At 40.1% G+C, this 17474-nt stretch overlaps 1 protein-coding gene across 1 annotated transcript; it reads right to left on the reverse strand.

Annotated features, from left to right (window-relative positions):
• Nucleotides 1-1916: 1916 nt before the first annotated feature.
• Nucleotides 1917-14046, reverse strand: mtmr7a (myotubularin related protein 7a). The gene is made up of 14 exons (XM_079671592.1): nucleotides 13807-14046; nucleotides 13247-13369; nucleotides 12908-13070; nucleotides 12533-12690; nucleotides 12323-12451; nucleotides 10988-11122; nucleotides 9939-10071; nucleotides 7320-7429; nucleotides 6200-6325; nucleotides 5530-5579; nucleotides 5253-5453; nucleotides 4882-5016; nucleotides 3813-3939; nucleotides 1917-3702 (listed from the first exon to the last, which is right to left on the reverse strand). The coding sequence occupies exons 1-14, from the start codon at nucleotides 13828-13830 to the stop codon at nucleotides 3376-3378; spliced, it is 1941 nt and encodes a 646-aa protein (XP_079527718.1). The 5' UTR covers nucleotides 13831-14046; the 3' UTR covers nucleotides 1917-3375.
• Nucleotides 14047-17474: the final 3428 nt, after the last annotated feature.

Raw genomic sequence — 17474 nt, forward strand, 5'->3', positions numbered from 1 at the left:
AATGTGAGCAAGCGACCTGCTGGCTGAGAGCCGCGTCCGCGTGCTCTGGCCCCAGGCAGGATTCGCACATTCCGTGCTGGTCATAGCTCATGATATATCCTGAGCCACATGAGGGACAATTTCGGACGCAGTTGTTGCTCATGATGTTTAATGGTTCTGTGCTTCAGTAACTGCCGAGGTTTGCTGAAGAAAAGAGGGAGCAGATTGCCGGGCCTCCTTCCTATTTATACCGGAAGGAGGCCCGAGGGCGGGGCCCACCTTGTGGGTGGGCGTGGACTACAAGTGTTTCAGTGCTGCGCGGGTGCGCAGCGGGATTACCCAATAGCGATAGCCTTAGAGGGCGAAGCCATATACGAAATAGAACGGCCCTGCTTTTTTACTCAAGTACAAGATCTGAGTAGGCTACTACTTCAACCTCTGATAATCTTGTTTATTTATACTTTGTTCGTCACCTTGACACAATTTGGAAATACTATAATGTCAAAACATTGTTGTGTATAGACAAGTTTACGCGCCAAAACACGGGTAGCGACATGACACTACACAAATGCACTTCATTTCCGCCGGAAGTCTTTTGCACAGCGTCTGTCGGTGTAAACCGATGTAAACAGTCAGACGGGCACTGGTGTAAACACAGCGATTTCGATGCTAACAGTGATGCTAGCTTGGGAACACGATTCTACTTCTTTGACTGGAGATGGCGTTACTCTCCCCCACCCGAATTCAGTGCAAAACTGGGAGGGTAACATGACGACGTGGCCCAGCATAAAACCAAAATAAACTGCCTTATTTAGGTCATGCCCACAGGAGCCAACAGTTGTCTGTTGTTTACATAATGCACAATTTACATGATCTCTTTATGCTGTGCAATATATCATATGTGCCTGTACTGTTTGAATGAAAATAAAGTTTGATGTAATTTAATTTCATTATTGCACTGTTATTGCATTATTGCATTTCATATGTTCCTTAGAGTGCTACAATTTATTTTAACACAGTTCATCATTCATATTAAGCTCATACTGTACATAAATAACACTGAATTAATTAATTGTTGAGAGGAAACTAAAGAAATGTCTTCAACAAGAAAGATCACATGTTTAATCCTAACAGGTATTACAAATTAAAATATAAAAGCAGCCCACACAATTACATCACTATGAAAATATTCATATATAATATTAAAAAATACAATGCATGCAGTATTTGTTGTGTTTATCTGTATTTAATGAACAACATGGCTGGGTGCTGGGTGCTGGTTTGTGGTCGTAGCACTCTCTATCTAACCACTCGTTCAGGTGCTTTCTCGAGTGATTGCAACCAACTACCGCACACGTAGTTCCCGAACCACTTTTCTTCATGTTGTAATTGTTATATCCTCTTTGTCTCTGCGATATCAGTGCTTTGTCGGCACAACGGAGCTAGCTAGCAAAACAAACCCAGTCCGCCAAAACGGAAGTGCATTGCATCGAAGGGAGGAGTTCAGGATGTAGAGCGGAAACGGCTCAATAACTTGTGTATTGGAATTTAGGCTTATTCTGTAAATGCAGTTTGGACAGTTTGAATGTTATTTTCTTGCATCAAGGCTACTATATTGAGAAAGTTCAACAAGAAAGACACAGCTGCAAATTAATGTTTAGAGTATAAATAAATAAAATAGCTTGTTCATAAAATTTGACATTTCTTTTTTGTGTGGAAATTCATGTATGTGTACTTTCAGCTGTTTATTTGCAGTATTTTAAAATACACAGTATACTATAAACAAATGATTGATACATTCTTTAAAGGGTCGGGTCACTGAAATGACAAAAACAAACAGCCATACAGTACAGGTCGTTTTTGTTTTATTTTGCAGGAATTCAGATAATATTCAGATGTTCATTTGGGTAATCTGTCTCTTATAGAAAAAAATACAATTGACAATACATTTATTTATTTATTTAAAAAGAACATTTACACAAATAACACAATGCTGCATTTGTATCAGTTTAACAAATGTGGCTCTTATTCCACTTGAACACATAAACTCAATAATACAATACAAAGCTCTTTCTCTCTTTCCTTTCAGAACTCCGTTTTAGACTATAAAAACAACATGCATTAAAGCAAGGAGTCAAAAACAAACAAACAAACATCATAGTACAAACATATCTTAGCATGCTTAATTGATCATATTTGCATTGTTCATTTGCAGTATTGGAGTGCAGGTATTTTGCATTGAAATTAGCTATTTTAACACAAGAGGGAGAATAAAAAAAAAAAAGAAGTCAGTCAGTATATCCGTGTTCACATGCTCGTCTCTGCTGGTGCAGTAATGAGTCGTCCTATCACTAAACACAAACCAATATATAAACCAGTATTTGATTCCCTTTGGTAAGATGTTTGGTTTGTCCACAGCAAATCTGGTGTTGAAATATTATTGAAAAATATTTATTGTTGCCCTTTTTAAAATCAATTCAAAGACAATTTGTCATGACTTGGAGAGTAATTTCACAAGATATTGTGTATAAAGTTGAAATACCTAGGCGGCTATTGTAGTGTAATGACTCGAGAACCCAGCAGAGGTCCCTGTGGTGTGCCAAGTGAGTTTAGTTCAGTCGCTTTGGGGTTGAAACTTGACACATTTCCAGCAGTGGCTATTAAGGTGTAACTCTAAATTCACTAAAAAACCCACAACAGAACAAGTTAATATTTGCAAATATTGCTACATAGATTCTGAATGCCAAGTACCATGTGTCGACAGCATATTCTGGTTTTTTTCTATCTTTGTTGATTTGCTTGAGTCAGGATTTCTCTTTTATCTTAATTTACTTTTTTTAAATCATGTGGCATTGTTCGATCTGTTCATGAATGTTCTAATTTATAATTGATTGTATTATTCTGCTATCTTAAAGTGCAAACAATGCAACTTGATGATAATTGAGTGTCTTTGGAGCTCTGTTATATGTTAAATGTTGCTTTGAAAACAGATTACCAAAGTCCCTCTGTTGACTATTACACAGTAAGGTTTAAAGCAGAATTGCTAATGAATAAAAATGTATGGAAGACCATAAAAAGCAAGCACACGTCTACATGGCTCATCATGAATTTGACGAGACACTCTGGCTTACATTTGTATTGAATTGTTCACAATTGTTCTTATCTTGATCTGGTTGATAGTTTATTTGAAATGCCTCTGACATTTAACTGGTTATTGTGTTTTGTATTTACTTTCTGTGCACCTTTGAGAATCTTCCCCAGGATAAGAGGGTAAGAAGTTAAATATGGTCAGCTAATTTTGCCTTGAGACAGGAAGTAATAGGTACAGTAGTGTTTGCCCAGTGGCACAGTGGACGGCTGCTCGCTGCTACACCTTCCACCAAATGCTACATGTGCTCAGGAGGCTGAGTAGGCAGCCTCATCCGAGTCGGGGTCCCTGGTGCTGTCCTCGCTGAGGGGGGAACGACAGCTCACGTCTGCGATCCCCGACTCCTGGTCGCTGCCGTTGGAGAGGATGGATTCGGATGTTTTGTTGGACTCCTCGGTTTGGAGGGTGATTGGTGCTCTGGGCTGACAGGGGCTGCTTGTGAAGAAGCCCCCGGTGTAGTCCTGAGGGGTGTTGGCCAGATTGTTACAGAACGTCCACCCTGTGGGGCTCTTATCAAAGGGGACTGCTTTCTGGGGAACGCTCCACTCCTGCTCCTGCTCCAACTGGGCGATCTTCTATTGATGATACAAGGCATGAAGACTACAGTTATTTTCTATAACGAGGAAAAACCCTGCAGTAACCTCTTGAAAATATCAAGCAGCATGGATTTATAGCCATGTCCTACCTGTTTGTGTGAAGCCAGCTGCTCCTCCAGCTGCTGAGTCTCCTCTTGGATGGCGCTCAGGTAATCCTCTACAGACTGTCGAGGGTGCATCCCCCGGTCAAAGCGGTTGTACAGTGCTCTCCAAAACCTGAACCAAGCAAAAGATATTCAACTCTGAAATAAGAAGGCCTGGAAATTCAAAATACTTGCCTGTAAATATGCCGGAAAACATTTGAAAATGGTTTGAAGAATTTGATGCCAGCAAATTTTTCAGAACGAACAATGCATCCAACTATTTATACACTTTGTCTTTTAGCAAAGTGAAGTTCCCTCTGGTACACAGCTACACCGTGTACCTTTTTTTTGGCTTTTATTGTGAAAGGTAAGAACAGAAGGAGTGGTTTTGGTTTCGACCACCTTCTTCCATGTTGAAAGGAGAATAAAGTTTGGCGTTTTGATTTTATTATCTAATCTCTAAGTATAGGTCAAACTCATTAGCCTTGGTTACCATCATTTTGTGGAAGATGCAAAAAAGCATAAAGAAATTCCCAAATTATTATTATTGAATAGAATATTATTTTGAAATATTTAAACGTTTTTTTTCCTGTGTTTTCAGTACAGTTTTAGCAACTAATAAAAACATATTCACCATTGTGGATAATTGTGTGATAATGTGTATAGGGAAGGTGGAGCTACTAGTATGATACTGTATTACTGTAGTAATGGCAGGACTCCATCTTTTAATACATCTGAAGTCTGAGAGAATATATTATTTTTTCCATCAGATCACTTTATTGTAGCTGTTAGTTATATTTGTAGAAGATATTTCATAGCACTATTATCACATTTCTGTAATATTTCATATATATATTTACATGTGTGACCCTCTCAGTCCTGTGTAAAGTATTAATGACAGAAATCCCTTAATGTATTAATTGCAAGGACAAAGCACAACTGATGTGTAAATAGCTTAAAACATCAATTATATTTCCAGCCTTTGCTTCATAGTGTTTTTTAAACATACAAGTAACAGGAGATACCAGATCTTAAACCTCAGATGCATGTGTTGTCACTATTTGTGAGGACCTACTTAAAGCAGTAGGGGGCGGTGGAGGGCCGGAGGAGCCCCTGAGTCTGGCTGTGGTCGGGTCGGTACAGAGGGTTGATGTAGTCGGCCCGGTTCATCCACAGATAACTCCAAAGAGAGTGAGTCTTCTCTCGCAGTCTGTATGAATGTAAAGAGATAAAGACAGAATCAAATCATGGAGTATGCAGGAACAACATGGATTTAGAAAACATCTTTTGGTTGGTTTCTAGCAAGAGTCGTCTCAATTTGCATAATCCTGGTGATAAACTGTTCAACTGACACTCCTCTTCAGCACTCAGTCTCCTCTCACTGACAAGATGTCTGTGCTGTGAAAAGGAAAAGAAAGTGATGGTGGCGGCAGGTTTAAATCTCACCCCAGCTCTGTCCTCTCCCGCTGGTTGTTGCCAATGAAGTTGCCGTACTGGCAGGAGTAGATGTGGCTGTGAATGGTAATGAGGAACCTCGCATTGAACTCAAAGGCGCAGGGGAACTGCTCCATGAGCTGCCAGACGCATTCCAGGAACTGGTCGATGACCGGAGAGACCTCTTTAGGGTCTCCCTGCAGGTGGTTGCATCTGGAGAGGAGGACACAACGGTTAGATCAAAACTAGACATCAAAGACGCTAGGAAAGTAATATTTAAGAGTCAAACCTGTGAGAGAACTTGTGTCCAAATGAGATCCAGTCTCTCTCAATTAGAACCTTGGAGTAGAAAAAAATTAAAACAATGAATGGTTAAATAAATGCAAACAATGACAGAGCTGGGGGGGATAATATTCCAAGAAACAAATGTCTGTGCAATCCAAGCTTTCAAAGTGGTTACATAACCTATCTGGGAATTTGCGACTTTACTATGAGATAATTTTCTTTTTTTTCTTACAAATGAAGGATTTAATAATCTCAGAGAATATTTTTTCTCGTATCGTTGAGGTTTTTCTCCGAAAATGACTTCCCTTCCAGCTCTGTAAATCTTAAGACATATTGCAAAGGTAATCCTGCAGAATGACTGAACCTCCTCACCCTCTGTGTGGGGTGATTTTCCCCCAAATTAAAGGGCAAATTCAGAAAAACAGGCTTGTCTATTAGGCTTAGTGGAATCCAAGTTACCCTGCCTAAACTATACTGATTAGAGGAACAAGCCTCACAGGACTTCCATTAGATACAGCCTTTGGTACACTCGGTATCATATTCCCACTTTCATAACTGAACTTTAGAATAAGATACAGAGTGTAGCAGACAGGTATGTGACATTTACGATGCTTCTCAAAAATTCAGTTCTACACTGTAACTTAAATAAAAAAGGGTAAAGGTTTATTATCTACCATGAGTCCTCGGAGGGTCCTGTAGTGAGGGTCCAGCAGCACACAGGCCACTGAACAAACCTGAGCGGTGCGGTCCCACCCGTCTGAGCAGTGCACCAGGACACTGACCCCCTCCTCTGCAACAGCCTGCACACACACACACACAAACTCATTCAGTCAATTTAAGCACTGTGCATTGCATGAACAAAAATCTGTAAAATAATAATATATTGAAAAATAACGACTGCAGTCAAAAAGCATTTTTATATTTCTAAAGCTCAACTTTAGATAAACCTGGTAAATCACCCCAATGAAGGCCTTGTGAAGACGTGTTCTCCAGATATTATCAACAATATTGCATCGGAGGAATTTCAAAATGAAAACAAATCTGAGTTTCTGCCAGTAATCCATTGAAATTAAATATATATATATATATATATATATATATATATATATATATTTACAGGAGGCACCCCAGAAGCTAACCCCGGTGGTCCCCAGCCACCTAACATTTGCATTGCGAGGAAACAGCCCAAAAAAACCAGAATAATTAAATGATCACAGTATAGGCTATTCGTGCCAAAGCTATATTAAAAACAGCACTGTCTGTCTGTCTGTCTCCGTTCCTTGACACAGACACACCCACAACACACAGCATGCGAGGGGGACCCAGAGGCACACGAAGAGGGGAGCCATATGAAATACTCCTTTTGGAGGCTGTTTGAGGTGCTTTGTCTTATACTGCTATTATTTTATCCATCCTATTTAATGTAGATCTTTGACGGTCCCATAAAAATGTATTGCATGATCTAGTTTGCACATACAGTTTTTTTTTTGGGTGCGTCTCATTAGTTGCAACTTACAGACGATAACACACACACACACACACACACACACACACACACACACACACACACACACACACACACACACACACACACACACACACACACACACACACACACACACACACACACACACACACACACACACACACACACACACACACACACACACACACACACACACACACACACACACACACACACACACACACACACACACACACACACACACACACACACACACACACACACACACACACACACACACACACACACACACACACACACACACACACCTTAGCGATGAAGATGCCTGCATCCAAAACAGCTTTGATGTGCTTCAGCCAGCCAGAGCTCTCCAGTCCTTCCAGGAAGTCGGACATGGAGGGGGAGCGCAGCTCACACACTGTAAGCACAACACAGCTGTCTCACTGGCAGGAAACAGGGAGCATACCTGATCATTGTACTTTATTAAACCTAACATTCACAGCACTGACAACCTCCAAGACTGCACATGTATTGGGAATATCAGCACAGTATGCCACACAGGGTTCAATTAAAAACAGATTTTCTTCAGCTTTTAACATAATGGATAATTTGGACCCCAGTCTGTCAACACTTAGTCCAGAGAGATCAACAGTTGTTGAACGGATTCCCATGAAAATTTGAAATGATATTCATGTTTCTCTGAGGATGAATCCTACTAACTTTGGTGATCCCCTGTCCACAGGACTTATCTCTTTATATTGTATCTTTCTCTACACGAGACGAGTAAAAAAAGCAAGAGAACCACTGTACGTGAGTACACCAGGGGGGTATACTACGAAGCAGGATTTTCGCTTAGCCGGCTAACTTCAGGGAAAACTCGGGGTTTCCGGTCCTACGAAGCTGGTTCTCTTTTTAGCAGGCTAGATCTCCATGGTAACTTATGCTGTGAGGCTAACCTGCCCCGGAGCAGGTTAGGTTGCAGGCTAAGAGCTCAACTCAGTGAAAGCACTGCCTGCTGACCAATCAGAGCTCAGTGTGCGGAGTTTAAAGTGATCAAGTCATATTACAGGAGAAAGGAAATACAGAAAAGCTGCCGTTGCAGGAAAGACGGCCGGCAAAAATCACCGACTGTGTGAACGTGAACATTAATAGAGTATCACCTCCCATCTTCAGAGCAATCTGACTATTAAAACATTAGCGTTAAGAAAGCTTACTTAAATATCTGCCACAACATAAGTAACCGGATCAAAGTAACATTAAGTACAGTCCGCGGCATATCACATCATATATTTCCTTATCTGAGTCAGCTGAGCCGTATCTGGCCGTGCAACACTCAGTGTCACATACTGTATGCAGAAGTATTATTTTAAGCAACACATTAAGTTGACGAAACACTCGAGTCAAATGTAATTAAAGTCAGATTGTGTCTTAGACGGGGCAGTGATATCATAAACCTGTTAATGTACGCATTCAAACACTTTTTCTTTTACCAACTGTATTCACCTTGCAGGTGCAGCTATGTGGCTTTTATCCTGGATAAAGTGTTTAAGTCATGGATGTTTAAAGTTTAACTTCTTCATATTTGTCTAATATTATAGTTGACTTTTCATTCAGGAAGTACGACGCTGCGCTGTCAGTACGCTTCTCCATGTTTGTGATTGGTCGAATGCTCCAAATACCACCCCTTTCATGTGAACGCGCACCTAACTAGATAGGGCACGGCTGGCTTGAGCGATCTACTTGATAACCCGCTTCGTAGTACCGTTTAGCGAAAGCGCGTATGTTTTGGATTAGGCCAACCGGCTAACTCAAACATATCCAGGTTAGGTTGAACCAGCTTCGTAGTACTGGCCTCTGGTAGACTCTTCATATTATTGTTAGGTATTTTAGTACATACATGTTGGATAAAAGCGATTCTTAAAGAAAAATATCCCAGTCAAGGCACACAAATACAAATCCATTTCTGCACCATAAGGCTTCCTGCATTCTGTTTGTTTATATTGTAAATCTGAAACCTAAAATTATTATTTTTTCCATCGTCAGGGTTCAATGTAAATATTTGCAAGTTGACTCGCGGGGTGACGTGAACCTGTTTCTCCTTGGATGACATTGTATTTGCTCAGGACGATTTATCACATTGCCATTCGTAATTTAGACACTTGTTTAGATAACCGATAAAAACATCTGCTCACTCCTCACTCATTAGGCTGTTGACATAGGAGACAAATTATTTTTTGCCGACACCTTATCAGTGTGCTGACCTGTAAAAGTGCTCTGAGGTCACAAATGGGAGAGCACACAGGTGAGTGGGTTCATTCAACCTTCCATAACACTAGTAGGGCAGACTTCCACTCTGAAGAAATATTTGAGCTAATGCTTCCAGCCAGGGGGTCTTTGGAATCTCATTGAAGTGTGCAGAGTAGAGGGTAGGGAGTCAGACGGGCTCTGAGGGGCAGTCTCCAGCATTTAAAGACTTCCCTTGTCCTGCCAGGGGGCACAGAGTTATCACAACTAAGAGCAGTTATACGTTTTCTGACTTGAAATCGCATAATTCTCACGCCCTTGGTCTCTCTTTGGGGGATAAGGTCCCGGATTGTCCACTCCGGGAAACCAAAATAGCTCAGAAAAAAAATCCAGATGGATTCAAAGTCTTCCTAGGAGCACCCCTGCACAATACCCAGAAATTCTCCTGTGGGCTTTTGAGGCCTGATAGCCACAGGGGTAGCGTGGGGTCCCGCTCTGCTATAGTAATGTGAAGAAGCAGCGGACTTTAAACAAGACAATGCCAGAAAATATACATTTCGTTTTGCAAACATTGATGTGGTGAAATATTTCTGACACGGTGATGAATGCTATGCTGGAGCTTTAACAGTAAATACATCTAAAATCATTGAGAGAAACCCTTGCAGTAAGGATTGGATAATTACCTTCCATCATTTTCTGTTGGCTGTTTCTCATCACGTGGATGTTCTCGATACCGATGAACTGGAATTTAATGTTGGAGTAGTTGTCTTCGTTTTCGTATCCTTTTCCTGCAGCTCGGTTTGCGATTGCATTCAGCTGAAAAATACATTTGATATATTTTGGATTGCCAGAATCTTTCAAAAAAAGGGAAATCTTTCAAAAGTGGAACTAAAATTGAATCCTCCTTCCAGGTACACTTTTGAAAAAGCCTGTTGCCACTCAAAAATCCAAGTTAGCCACCAATGATGGTTTAGAAGTGTCATTTTTTGCCATGTATGAAGGATCTTGGTGTTAAAACATACATTTTTGACCTAGTACTGTACAAACAAATTCAAACTACAATTCAGGTATCAGGTATTTTTACCATATCTGAGCCATCAAATCCAAAAAATCTGCAAATCGAAAACAGGGTAGCCACACATGTCTCGTAATCGGTTTGGGTTTAGGAGTGTAGTGGTAGAGGTAGTACTTGTGAGATCATGGTGTTCAGTAACTTATGTTGTGCTTTAGTGGCACAATGCTTCCTAATAAGCCACACATTTTAACATTTTTTATTTAAAAATGACAAAAAAAAGCTCTGAAGAATGTTCTTAAATTGTAAATTTGACCTCCCAGTAGTCAAAACAAATAATTCAATACCAAATTCCCAAAATTGATCCAGTGTTTAAAATATCTTGGAGATGGTGGCCATCTTGGAAAATGGTGGCCAACAGGTTTATTTTTTACATTAGCATCCCCAGAGGGATGAACATGGACGTTTTGGTGCTTGCATACATTTTTGAAAGATTGTTACAGCTATCTGCAGAATTAAACATACTTTTTTGAGACAAAAAGTATTTCAAAAGCCTGTTACATAACATTTGATTCAACAAGCAAATAGCCAGGATGTTTTCAAGGCTCAAGGCGAGCACACCCAGCTGGCAGTATAGAAAACAAAGCCCACCTGAACACACAGCATAGTACTGTAAGGGTTGTATTTACACAGGCTGTTCCTTAGGCACAAAGGGCTCACCTTAGGCCTGGTGTCCACCACATACATGAAGTCGCTGCGGGGATTGGACCTCAAGATGGCCTCCAGCATCTGCTCGTCCTCCAGGCATCGAGCGCTGAAACCTGACAGGGGCTGGCTGCTGCGGCAGATGGCAGCCTGGGAGGAGGCAAGAGGCACTCAGCTTCAAACAGGAATGTTTGCTCTCCTCATACTTTAAGAATTATTACTTTGGTTGACATTGAGAAATAAAGAAAATCCAAAATGTGAGAATCAGGGAGAATACAAATTCACAGTGCTTTTTCTTTCCCTGCATTTTCTATTTCAATTAAATATCAACCAAACAATCTCAATTTAATAGCCACAGGGGAAAGGCCCAGAGACTGCTGTTGTGCGAGTCTCCCTTCTTTAACCAGAGCGGAGCCCCTTTGTACGAACTGAGCTCCTCACGCAGGACCCGAACCCTGGGAAGCTGACCTCACACTCATAAAGCACTCCCAACTGTCCGGTTGAGGGTTAATAGAAGGGATTACAAATGTCATGGCTTATTCCTGATTCAAATATAGAAAATGGAATTCATTTAATGGTTTGATTTAAAGACAGAGTAGACGTCTCCTCGGAGGAGCGCTTGTACGCTTGACAAAGTGCCTGTTTAGAATCCATGAGCTTCTCTCTTGTGTTACAAAATTCAGGCTTATTATGGTGATTGTAGATGAAAAATAAATAAATTACAGAGCTGAGAGATTTCTTTCAAATAGGTTCCTTATTTTTATTGATATATATTTTCTGTCCTATGTATTTTAGTAATCTGTAGTTGCATGTCTATTCCTGTTACCTTGGCGAGATAAGATGTTGCCATGAAACAAGCCAATTTTATTTGATTAATAATAACTGAAATGGACAAACAGTTTTGCCCTCCATCTTCACAGAAACAAAGTCTCATATTTTCCTGTAGTCAGGCTGTGTTGTAGAAGAAGTACATGTAGACAAACTGAGAAAAGTATACTAAACTAACACTGTTGCAATACAAATCAACTGTTACACCTTTTATTATTTCAGGCTTTATTTGATAAAATATCAGCAAACGTTTTACATTTTTACTGCTAGTTACGTAATATTTACTTTTTTTTCAATTAAAGCCAGCGAAAAATAAATGTTGTGATAATGACATGTTGCATCTTAATATAACATATCTTATCTACATGTTATCTTATTTACTACTTTGCTTGTTCAGGGTTGCTACAAACCCTACACATCACTGTCAGAGCTTGATAAATGTATTGGACTCTTTAAATTAACTCAAGTTGTCACAGGGAGAATATGGAAAATATAAAAAGCAAATGTATGTTGTCAACTTACATGATTTTCTTTGGAGTAGTAGGACAGAGTAGGAAATCGGCCTCTGCTTCTGAACTTGGAGCTCCCCACGATGACCGGAGGTGTGGCCGACTCAGGCACAAACAGGTCAGCTGGGTACGTGTCACTCACCTTTGAGAAAAACAAAACAGAATTCCAAACTTCTGCAATGTCCATATTGGGATAAAAATAATCAGAGGTCAGCTAACTAACCTTGTAGTGTTGGTTGACAGAGGAGAGTTTCCACAGGGAGTTTGGCAGCCCCATTCTGCGGTAATCAGCCCTCAGGTCCAAAAAGTCCCATTCCTGCCGTCTCTCCTCGGCATCAATGTTAGGCTTATAGGAGATGCAATACAGCTCATCGGGACGCTCTGCAACAGAAAACAAGAGTCAATATAATTTTGAAGTGTGAAATGTGGGATTTACACCCAGGGGCGCCGTAAGGGGGTGAAAAGTTAGGACAATTCTAAGGGACTGACAGGGGCCCAAACTATTTTAGTACATTAAGAAAAAAATATTTAAGTAACCAATGTGATATATTTTCGTGGGGCCCAAAATCCCTGCCTGTTTACACCGCATAAAGGTTACCTGGCTGGGAGAGTCTCTGTAGGGACAGGTGGACATCATGGCACTCCCGCTCTCTGGGGATGACAAAGTTTAGGACCTGGAAGTTCTTGCAGTGAATGAGCAGAGAAGATCCTGAGGCTGTGGCGGCTTGTTTCTCCAAACTGCACACCAAACTGTGAAGCACCTGGGAAGAGATATGGAAGGTCAATATGGGCCTTGTGTTGCTTATTTATGCTGCAAACACAGCATGGATGCACAGTGACAACCTAAAAAAACATAATGTATTGTCAACAGCATGTGCATTGTTCCTTAAATGTGAGGCCTTCACTGTTTTTACTCAATATTTGTGCGACTGCCTACCCATGTTTCATTGCGCACTCCAGACTCGTTCTCCACAAAGATGGTGTGTGTGGCTGTCAGATAGAGGGTGCCCACTCTACTTCTTCTGGGAGAGATTCTGTCCAGCAGCCTGACATTGTCCACCTGCAGGAGGAAGAGCAATAACAACATGAGACAGCCTCATCATCCTCAGCTACTCACACAGCTGTTCATGCATGCACACACACACACACACACACACACACACACACACACACACACACACACACACACACACACACACACACACACACACACACACACACACACACACACACACACACACACACACACACACACACACACACACACACACACACACACACACACACACACACACACACACACACACACACACACAATGGCTGAAAGCAGGAGGACCCTGGCTGCCTACGTGGCCGACTGTGCACACACCCTTTAATTATTCCTGTTTATTTACATAATTGCATTAATACTGCAGTGATCGTGGCTGTTTGTGCTGAGGGGACACTGGTGTTCAGTGCGGAAATGTAGCTAATCAGTGCAGCCAGACCCGAGGTTACCTTTGGCAGTCGGATGTGCTCCATCAGCAGCTGAGAGATGAGCCGCAGCTTCCTGAACCAGTCACGATACGACTACCAACAGCACAGCATGTGTGCGATATTATAAAAACAATATGCAGTAGGTTAGATTAAATGGTTACGGTTGTTCGTCAGTAGCGCGCAGGTAAACGCTGCCATAATATCTGCTGCCTGGAGTCTTCATGGGAGCTGCACCGCTGGGTCCTAGAGCACGCCCTGTATGGAGTGTTAAAGGGGGACTCAGGTCTCGAGCTGACCAAAGTTACTTAAATTAGCTTAAATTAATGTAAGTGTTCACCGTGAAAAGTAAGTTCATTTTAGACATTTTTCTCACCTCAAGACATCGAAGAAGAACATTTGTTTTACTGCTAATCTTCACTGAAATTAGTTACTATTGTTATTTATTTTTTGCATGATTGGTCAATGGAGTGGTTTATTGACAAATAGCTAGCTAAAATTCAAGCTAACGTTATTATGGTGGGAGAACCTTTTTTCAGAACGGTAGTGATTAACATAGGCTAAACATGTTCACCTGTGAATCTAATTTGCTATAGTAACTTAAATGTATGCTGTTTGAAAATGACCTTCTTTGAACTGTCAACATAGTAGGCTAAATGAGCCGGTTATACTGTAAACCCTAAATCAGTTCTCAACCTCAGGGTCGTGACCCCAAAAGTGGTGCGTCATACTGTAGCTTTACGGAGGGGTCATGAGTCCTTGATTTAAATGGTGTAAGACAATTTATTTTCTATTCTTTTGAATATACATGTGGTCTTTATCTCTGAATTTAATTCATTTATATGAAGAAAAACCAAACCAAGGGTTAATTCAAATTTTGTTTAGTTTTATATAGATGTTTTTCATATCTCACAGACAATGTAAAGCCCTCTATCTGCTAAATAACTTAATTCTGCTTTAGAAAGGTATACCAGTACAAATACATTTAAAAAAGGCTATTTAGTACGTACAAGTAATTAATAAAACAGGCAGAGAATTGAAATAAAAGTAAAACAAAAACTAATCTCTAATGCTATATCAAAATATCTTGTTTAACAAAAACCCTCCTGCCGTTATCTCATTCAATATGTAGGTTAAGGCTATAAAACTATTTGGAAGTATACACAAAATGCGTTAGTACTAAACAATAGAAAATGGTCCCTTAAGGAAAAAGGTTGGAAACCACAAACCACGATAACGTACTGCAGGCAAATAAGACTAAAGATTACACGGTGTTTTCATTTATTCTGGCTGATTAAATCTGCTGAGTTGTTTTTTTTGTCGTCATAAGCCCTGCTGAGGTTAATTTGGGGTGAAACTTTGCATCAGGTCAGCAAAAGAAGAAGAAGAAGATGAAAATAGAAGTCCTGGATTACCAAGTTTAACAAATGTAAGCAGGAGATTAAGGGATTCATTGTTAGAACATTATAATGTCTTCAATACATTCATTACAGGGAAATGGTTTATTCTGGAATAATTAACATTTGACTGTGGGAAATCAGTAATGTATAAAGAAAAAGTAGTACGGCTTCCATGAAGCACTTTCTTTCCATTACTCTAAAGCATTATATTGCTATCTAAAGAAGACCTTCAAAGACAAAGCTCTTCATTTTAAGATAGAATAGCATGCCTAAAATGAGTCTCTGTTTAATTTCTTTAAGTAACCTTATTTGCTTAACACTAGTCTACACCAATAATTTGTGAAACCAGTCCACATGTTAAGGGGTGTGTCACAAAGTAGAATAGCAGGCATGTTGAAAATATTATAAGATTACATTTAATGGATAGTAATTCAGAATCTGGCACTGAGTATAAATTATGCTGAGTTTGTCGCAATGTTAAACAGAGCATGCAGCTATTTAAAGGAACTCCCCAGTGCAAACACAGATGGGTCCCATATGATTTAAACTACATTTATACACAATTTATCCCCACACCCACACTGAACTTTTCAATTTATTGCAATCTTTTGACCTCTTTTGTTGTTTTGGCAAACGACCGAATTTCAAACATATTTCTATATTCATCAATATTTTGCACACCAGTGAGCAGAGCAGCCATCTGTTGAGGGACAGTAGAAAGAAAGAAAACAATAAAATTAGTTAGTTAAACTAAGCAGAAGTGATCGACTTACTGGCGCCTGACAACCTTTCTGCATGCCCACTCTCACTGCGTTGCACTCATGAATGAGAACCAAAAAAACGTGATTGTCTCATGATTATTAAAACCAATTCAGATCTGATAATATCACACAGATCAGATGACAAGCAAATAATGTGCCAATGAAGACGATCCAGCCTCGATGACTGAACTGATATCTGTTTAATCACTGGTTAGTATTTAGTAAATGTTATTGCCTCATTGAAAAGGCCCAAATAAGATGTAAAATGTTCATGAGAGTGCACAGGGGCAGTTTGAAACCGAATACTTATTTAGGGTCGCAAACCTGTGAAATCCCCTTCGCTTATCAGCAAGTTTTATGAGATAATTTAGCCTTGTCTTTGTGGAATTCATTTTTTGGAAGTGAGTGTATCCCAATGGGACTTGGACTAAAGTCAACTCGAGGCCACAATTAACCCGCAGGCCAAAAGACTCTTGGATCACAGATCATATTTAAAAGGAATCTGTTACGGCCAAATGAGTTAAGGCAAACAAGTTGATGGCATTCACTAAACTATAAACTATTAATGACTGAATGTCTCACATCCAAAGCTGTGACCTGTAGTTTTATTAAACTATGAAAGCTAATGATATTATATTTACAAGTCTGCTAATGTAGTAGTTTTATTTAGACCGACTACACAATAAACTGCACTTTCTTTATGTACAAAGCCTGTACACTGACCTAGATAGAGACAGGAAATCACTTTTAGAAGCACAGGGAGAGGGAGGCCTCAAAGAAGACAAATGCATCCTTAGATCATTCTCTATCCTCCTACCTAATAAAAAGGGTATTAACTCCAACTAAGTACAAGTAATGTCCTTAGGCCTCACTCCCCAGACTGTTCTTAAAATGTAATATGAAGAGACTCTGTGCCATTACATTAGATTCTTCATGTGAACCACGGCTAAAACTCCAACACATTTAAACCAATTTGTATCCTTTGCTTTTCTTCCATTGATCTACATTGATACCTGTGGTCCTGTCTTTCTTTGACTTTCCTACATTAACGTCTTTTTATGTTCTTGACAAAATCATGTGTAAGTATCTTCCTGACTGACTGTTTTTAGTCTTTGGGTAACTTTGCTGTCTTGGTTCTTCTCAGATCTGTTATCAGTAATTGTTCACTCTAACATTTCCTGGTGACAACAGTGTTAACTGGAGCGAACAGTCCCGGTGTCCGAAAGGCAAACACCACTCAATCTGTTGACCATATCCACGTTTTTGAAGCTGGGTCACTCAGCCATCGGAGGGCAAATGCATTCAATTGGCTTCACAGAATTAGTGCATGTCAACAGTGAGCCTGTGACTCCTTTCCAACCTTTCCATGGTTACAGTGCCTACCTGCATGGGATAAAACTCCATGCTTATTCCAAAAGCCTCCTTATCCCTGGTCCACAACCGCAAACCCTTTGTGTAATACTGTTTTTTTCCCTAAAAAATATGCATTAAAATGTTTGCTACATAAAACTGTGATATATAAAAAATTGCT

The sequence above is a fragment of the Notothenia rossii genome (genome assembly GCF_949606895.1).
Source record: "Notothenia rossii genome assembly, chromosome: 3".
Classification (NCBI taxonomy): domain Eukaryota; kingdom Metazoa; phylum Chordata; class Actinopteri; order Perciformes; family Nototheniidae; genus Notothenia; species Notothenia rossii.

What these genes read in the sequence shown, in the direction of transcription:
- mtmr7a (XM_079671592.1), bottom strand. Translation starts at nt 13,830, where the DNA reads ATGGAGCACATCCGACTGCCAAAG. An exon ending in ACTACTCCAAAGAAAATCAT is followed by an intron (nt 11,123 to 12,322) that starts GTAAGTTGACAA and finishes GCCTCCTCCCAG; the next exon opens with GCTGCCATCTGCCGCAGCAG. An exon ending in ACCGCCCCCTACTGCTTTAA is followed by an intron (nt 3,940 to 4,881) that starts GTAGGTCCTCAC and finishes TGCTTGGTTCAG; the next exon opens with GTTTTGGAGAGCACTGTACA.